Source organism: Mus musculus, chromosome 3 (assembly GCF_000001635.26).
Source record: "Mus musculus strain C57BL/6J chromosome 3, GRCm38.p6 C57BL/6J".
Taxonomy (NCBI): Eukaryota; Metazoa; Chordata; class Mammalia; order Rodentia; family Muridae; genus Mus; species Mus musculus.
In genome coordinates, this window is record NC_000069.6 from 138,483,151 (window position 1) to 138,490,762 (window position 7,612).

Below are 7,612 nucleotides of genomic sequence, written 5' to 3' on the forward strand. Positions count from 1 at the left end.
CCTTCCTTCATCAGAAACACTTTAAGGACTATTACAAGGAGGAAACAGTTGTTGGTCAGGCAGTGGTACAGGTCTTTAATCCCACACCTCTGGAGGCAGGGGCATGCAGGTGGGATCTACACCAGCCAGGACTACCTCAAAAATATAAAAATAAATACACAGACTAAAACACAAAGGTTTGTAATATAAATATTTAGAGAAGGCTTAATAAATGACATCAACTCATAGTATCAGTTCAGGAAGTAATCTAAGGCTAGGGTTATAGTTCAGTGGTGGAGCATTTGCAGAGTACATAGTGCCTTCAATACCTAATACGAGTATTCCTACCCCACCCCACCCCTGCACCGTGTTTGAACACTTACTCCCTAGTTAGTATTATTATTTGGTAAGGTTGTACAACCTTTAGGAATGAGTCCTGTGGAAAGAAGTATGTCACTAGGGGCTAACCTTGAGATCTGATGTCTGGTCCCACATCCTGACTGCAGATATAATGTGACCAACCCACCCCATGCCTGGCCCACCAGTTTTCACTATATGTCACTAAAATGGATATTCAAGGAGGGATGTTTCTCTTCTTAAACTGTAAGCTTGGGCTGGAGAGATGGCTCAGCGGTTAAGAGCACTGACTGCTCTTCCAGAGGTCCTGAGTTCAAATCCCAGCAACCACATGGTGGCTCACAACTATCTGCAATGGGAACTGATGCCCCTTCTGGTGTGTCTGAAGACAGCTAAAGTGTACTCATATAAGTGAAATAAATAAATCTCAAAAAAAAAAAAAAAAGCTGTAAGCTAAAACAACCATTCCTCCTCTGTGTTTCTTCTGTCAGGAAGCTTTAAAAAAAGTCTTAACTCTGGTTACGTATCTGGAAATTAACTGTCAAGTGGTCAAGTCTGGAGCCTTTTGGTATGTTATTGCTAGAATAGACCCATCCTTACATAGTCCCGCCCTCCCTTGCCCCTCCCTTTTCATAGCACTATGTATTTCTTTATAACTTAAGCCATGGAATTAGTTATAGAATGTTCACCTTACTATTTGTCTCCTGCACTGCAAGATGGTAAGGAACCATCTTCTATTTACTGCTGAATGCCTGACCTGGAGCCCAGTACTTTACTTGCAGTGTAAGTTGGAGCCATCTCCCAATGAAATATTTCCAACATTTATGTCAAATTGTGTGCACACACGAGTGCATCGTTTCCTCTGCTTTCATATCTAGTGTCTTTAGAAAGCCTGCAACGTCAACAATCCCACATCACCAATATTTTTTAAAGACTTATTTTTGTAGGGCGAGAGGTAGGGCGTACACAAGCGTACCCACAAAGGACATGAGAACCCAGCTTAAACACAGAATGAGAATTATCTCAAAAAAAAAAAAAAAAAAAAAGAATTTACCCAAATGTCCTAACCAATACTTATTCTCAAATATTTTCACTTCTGTTTTCGGTCTGTTTTCAATCCATGAGGCTGGAGCCAGAGCAACTCATCAGCAGGTAAGAGAACTCACGTGTTGATGCTGCAGAGGACCCTAGTGCAGTTCCCAGCACCCACAGGGGGCCTCACAACCATGCTTACCCATCCAGGGGATCTGAGGACCACTTCTGACCTCCAAGAACACCATGCACTCACACTGTACACAAACATACATGCAGATCCAACACTCCCACACATGATCAACAAACAATAAGGTGATAAGCATCCTGAAACCATTCACCAGACACTAGGCTAGCTAGTCCCATGTTCTACAGTAACCCTCTTCCCACCTCTAAGGATGGTACCATCCACCCATAAGGACAGAGGCACAAAGACTGTGAAACCCACGCATGGCTTTAATCACCCTCTCCTCCCACTGACTTTCTAAGGTCTGATGGCCACAAACAGTAGTGTATTATTTACTTCCGTCTCAGCTAATTACCTGGCTTAGGGCAAGACAATGAACAGACGAGAACCTGGCTAAATAACAGCAGTCAAGAAACTCAAATTTTAGCTGGGCGAGATGGAATATGTCTTTCACCCCAGCACTTGGGGCCTGAGTTCCAGCCTGGTCTACAGACTGAGTTCCAGAACAGCCAGGACTACACAAAGGAATCCTGCTTCAAAAAAACCAAAGAGAGAAGAGAAGAGAAGAGAAGAGAAGGGGAGGGGAGGGGAGGGGAGGGGAGGGGAGGGGAGGGGAGGGGAGGGGAGGAGAGGAGAGGAGAGGAGAGGAGAGGAGAGAAGAGAAGAGAAAAGAGAGAAAAGAGGGGAGGAAATAAAATTTTAGTTCAGTCAAAATCAACAGATACTTTGCCTAGCCTATCATCCATCCTTTAAAAAGATAACGCAAGTGTAGAATCCCACTTTCCACAACAGGCCCACTCCTTTCATCCTTCATGTAATGAACTGAGCACATATTGACACAAGGAACTTCAGAAAACACAACAATGAAAAAAACCTCAGCTCTGTCGGGCGGTGGTGGCGCACGCCTTTAATCCCAGCACTTGGGAGGCAGAGGCAGGCAGATTTCTGAGTTCGAGGCCAGCCTGGTCTACAAAGTGAGTTCCAGAACAGCCAGGGCTATACAGAGAAACCCTGTCTCGAAAAACAAAAAACAAAACAAAACAAAAAACCTTACAGGTGAAGAAAAAAAAGGTATAGACAACTGCTACTAATTTAGTAATACAAACATCACAACCTTTGGATAATGGGTCTTATTCCATTAAAGGAAGAAAATTTCTTAAACTGAAACAACTCAGATAAAAAGATTTTTTTTTATTAAATTTTGTTTTGTTTTGTTTTGTTTTGTTTTCTCAAGACAGGGTTTCTCTGTGTAGTCCTGGCTGTCCTGAAACTCACTCTGTAAACCAGGCTGGCCTCGAACTTGGAAATCCGCCTGCCTCTGCCTCCCGAGTGCTGGGATTAAAGGCGTTCACCACCACTGCCCGGCTATTAAAATTATTTTTATAGTTTACTTTTCTGGTTGGTGCCCTACCTATTCATTTCACCTATCAAAACCATATGATAGGAATTCTTAGTGCTCCCATTTTCAAAAGAAAATTCAAACCAGAAGTCACATGGACAATGTCACACCGCAGAGGTGCCGTTCTCCTTTTCAGATAGTTACTCATTCATTCAAATGTGCTGGCCACCGGCTGCCTACAAGTACAGTGACGGGAAGGAGCACTGGGCCATGAGGAGGATAGCTCACCTGATCGAGGACACTGCTTAACTGGTAAGGTAACTGCAGGCCATTACATGGTGCTATAAAAAGGTATAGTTTGGTTGGCTTGGTTTGGTTCCAAAGACAAGCTGGCCAATATTAGGGAACCGAAGAGTGAGAGGAGGGGAAGAAACCTGAAAAGAACACACCCGATGGTGAGGAAAAGCCTTAGGTTCAGCACCTTGTAACTGTGTTTAGGAAAAGTTACAGTGACTCCATCAAGGTGGGGCTGACAGAAGAGCTGTGACTCCAGAGGACACTATTTTGGGTAAGTAAAGAATATGGACACAGCCCTTACTACAGCAGGCGACCCGCCTCGTGTGAGAAGAGCTGCTCTAATGTGGACTCAGAACCTACAACAGTAAGAAGCTCATTACTGCATATGCAGGAGCCAACCGTGGGAAAGCCGACTCGGACACTCAGACCTAGTCTGGTCCTGTCTGAGTGGTTCGTCTATAAAGTGAGGAATTACAGTGGAGAGAGGAACTGCTACAACTGACTCAGTGACAAATTTCACAAGCTAGCCATGGGAGTGGGTATATTTGATTTCATGGCTATCAGTAATACTAGTATACACATACAGACTCCAGCACAGACTACACTCATAGAGATCTCGGATGCTCTACTCGTTCCAACAGAATGCCACCTATGCTCGATGGACAGTATGCTTTTAAGCATTTATATATTCCATAATTTGTAACTATGCTGTCTTCCCCACTTCTCTTTCCTCCCTCCAACCCTTCCCATAAACCTCCTTGCTCTTAATTTCATGGCCTCTATAACTTTGTAATTGTGTGTGTGTGTGTATGTGTTTGTGTGTGTGTGTGTGTGTGTGTGTTTGTAAACATATAAATATGACCTTCTCAGTCCATATAAGGATCCTAATGTGTATGTGATTTCTGAGCTGACCTCTTGGTACTGGATAATCAATTTGGGAGCTAGTGTCAGTACACATTAACCCATGCATGCCACCCAATGGTTTTTAAGATTTCATTTCTATTTTATGTGTATGGATGCTCTGCCTTCAAGTGTGCCTGTGCGCTATGTGCCTGGTGCCTGAGAAGTTTGTGAGAACCACGTGGTGCTGGGAACTGAACTTAGGTCCCCTCAAAGAGCAGAAAGTGCTCTTAACCACTGAGCCATCTCTCCAGCCCAGCCATTTTTTGTTCGTTTTCTTTCTCTTTTTTTGAGATAAGAGTCTCATTATTTAGCAAGGGCTGGCCTTAAAATTCACTAGGTAAACCAGGTTGGCCTAGTAGAGTTCTGCCAGCTTCTGCCTCCAAAGCACCGGGATTAAAGGTGTATGCCACCACACCTAGCGCCTCTCAACTTGAAACCCCTGAATACGAACTATATACATTGATCTAGTCAGATGGCACACAATTTTCATAGCAAATTTTTGTTTTAAATCCAGATTCCACACAGAACTCACTAAGTTAAACTGGAAAACATTAAAGCCACAAGAGGCCCTGCACCAGGTTAATAGCTCCAAGGCTATTTTCAGGTCTCTCTCCTCCAAGTGCAAAGCTTGGAAAGTGATGTCAGCAAGGTCAAGGGTCATATACTCTCTAAAGGCAAGATCATACAATAGTGAAGGACTCTTGCAATGGTTTACTACAATTGCTAAGGCTTTTAATCATTGGCTTCATCTTATTTTATCTTTCCATCTATTTTATCTTAGAAAATAGTTGGTTTTGCTATTTTCATATAACTATTCTTCCCCCCACCCCACCCCCGCCCCCACCCCAGAACCCTGGCCGTCCTGGAACTTGCTTGTACACCAGGCTGACCTAGAACTGACAGATTTGCCTGCCTGACTCCCAAGTGCTGCGATTAAAGGCATGTATCACTTACCACTGGTGACATAATTATTCTTCTTCAACTTTATCTAGATACCAGCATTAAATTGTAGTGGAATCCTTTAAAAAACAAAACGTCTCTAAATGATAGGGCTACAGGGTCTTCCTTAATTTCATTGTCAGCACAATCTTGTACAATACAGAATGAAAGGTACCCTCATTCTCTCTGTATAGAGTAACACTGAAACTGGGGAACTTAAGTAATTTCACTTACTCAAGCTCTCAGAAAAACTAGCATGCCAAGGTCTTTGGCCTATTAACTCCCCTCTCCCAGGAACCTGTCAGTTTATTACCAACGTACTTATATTCTTCTCCTCAACAAATTGTAACTAAGAGCCTAATAACCATCTACTACTTGCCTTGCCATTATTCTGAGTCTAGAAACGCGATGGGACACAAATACTGTTCAATAAATACACACTTCTGTCAGGGCCCCACTCAGTGCTAGGTTTGCTCAGTTGCACAAAAACTACGTCGGAGCCTTGAAGCACAACCCCTGCGGGACTGTCCTTTCTACTCCAGGAACTTCAGTAACAGAAGTGACTCATCTCTTTACCTTACCGGTTCTCAAATTAATAATCTGAGATGCCAACGGAAAAGAATGAATTACACCGACCTCTCTCCACGCCTACACTCAAAGTTACTTAAATGTCAAAGCGCGGTAGTAAAACACAAAAGAAGTGAGACTGAAACAGCTCTCCTCTACGGGAGACTGCAGCCACCCCCAGGCCCCGGCAGGTCGCTTCCGTCTCCGTCCGGGATTGCAGAGACACCGGAGAGAAGCCCCGGGAGCGCGGCCAGCGGCGTCCAGACCCGACCCCGGCTCGGCGGAGGTCTTGGGCTACCGGCTCCCGCGCGTCCCTACCTGCGCACACACCTGGCCGCCCACGGGACCGCGGAGGCCTGGCCCGAACCCGCCGCAGGTCAGCTTCCGCCCCCGAGAGCGCCGGCGGCCGGGCTCCCGGCTCCCGAGGCCCGGGCCGCTCGGAGGCCCGAGCGGGAGGCGACAAGGCCCAGAGGCGGAGGACCGGAGGGGCGCGGGGTGGGCGGCTACCTGCGAGCAGAAGTACGAGCCCTGGATGCCCAGCTTGATGCAGGTGGGACACTGGAGCTTGGCCTCGCTGCTGCAGCCGTCCGTCTCGCACACCCGCGTCTCCACCGCCGCCATGCTGCCTGGCTGCCGGAGGAGGGAGGAACCGCCACAGGGCGGGGAGAGGGACCCAGCCGGGGAGGAGCTCCGATGGCAGGCCTAGGCGCCGGACCGGGAGGACCAGGGCCCGCCCCTACGCAGCGCGCCCCCGCCCCCCTCCGCGCACGCGCGGCCAGGGCCCCGCCCCTTAGCGCGCGCTCACCTGCTGCCCCGCCCCTCCCTCCGGTTCGGCCGACCCCCCGCCCTGACAGCCACGCCCTCTCCGCGCACGCGTAGTGGCGACCCGCCCGGCAGCCTTTACGCCGCCTCCCCTGCCCCGCCCCAAGGCTTGCGGTGGCGGCGACGCCACGTGGGGTCAGCGGAGATCCTACACCCCATGACGTTGGGACCCCGAGCGTGAAATTCTTGAGCCTTCGGTGTTTCATTCACTCGCAGGTGGTTGGGAAGGGCGTGGATTCCTCAGTTTGGTTCGCCGGGAGCTTCTTGGGGACTAATTCCCTTTTCTGAGTTCCGCTTCTCTCTGCCAGTGTTCTCCTCAAAATAAAAAAGAAAGAAAAAATTACGCTCATTCTTAAAAAAATATCAATGGACCGAGATGGGACTGAAATACGCTCTTCCTCATGTCTTTCCACACCCCGCTATTGAAATACATAGCGCTAGTAGCTGCCAGATAGTTCAATATCGATGATTTAAAATATATATATATTATCTGATTTTATAGTTTGAGCGAATTCCACCAATCAAGAATTGAGGGGGGTTAGCCGGGTAGTGGTAGCGCATGCCAAACTTTAAACCTAGCACTCAGATCTAGAGGCAGGCAGATCTCTCTGAGTTGGAGGCCAGCCTGGTCTACAGAGTAAGTTCTTGGATAGCCAGGGTTACCCATAGAAACCCTGTCTCAGAAAACAAACCAAAAGAGAAAAGAAAAGAAATGCGAGAATTAAAAGGCTCTAGAGTTTATCAGATACAACCCGGTAGCCTAAATCTTTCAAACACATAATCAGTAGACAACAACTGCCGTTTTCTATTTTTTTTTTTTGTTTGTTTGTTGCTAGAGGAATGCTGTGACTTTTAAAAAAATCTTTTCCACCTTAATACACCAGAAAAGCTCATGTTTTCTTGAATAACTTTTCCTGTATAACCAACCACTGTAAACTTTTAATAAAAATGTATACATTTAAGAAAATTAGTGACTGCATATGTGTATATGTTTGTATATGACATCTAACTGTATAAATCCCAGCTTCCTAAACTGTGGCTCTCAACTTCTAAATATGGAGTAACAAAATTTTTGGCAATAGTAAGCAGTTTTTGACAGCCTAACAACCAAAAGTTATTTCAGAATTAAACGCAACACTCAGCATGTGCATTGGACTTCTCTGCAGTCTGATCCTGCATCCACTGCACGT

The 7,612-nt window shown here is 46.2% G+C and overlaps 1 protein-coding gene and 1 long non-coding RNA gene across 2 annotated transcripts in view; both read right to left on the reverse strand.

The window, feature by feature from the left end:
- The window catches only part of Metap1 (methionyl aminopeptidase 1), a 30,423-nt gene extending 24,191 nt beyond the window's left edge, over positions 1-6,232 (reverse strand). The window contains exon 1 of the mRNA NM_175224.4: positions 6,108-6,232. Within this exon, the coding sequence (NP_780433.1) occupies positions 6,108-6,221 (114 nt within the window). The 5' untranslated portion in view covers positions 6,222-6,232. The remainder of the gene's footprint in view (positions 1-6,107) is intronic.
- On the reverse strand, positions 1,260-4,911 carry Gm32553. The gene is made up of 2 exons (XR_001784010.2): positions 3,183-4,911; positions 1,260-2,085 (listed from the first exon to the last, which is right to left on the reverse strand). It is a non-coding gene; the product is annotated as a predicted gene, 32553 (long non-coding RNA).
- Positions 6,233-7,612: the final 1,380 nt, after the last annotated feature.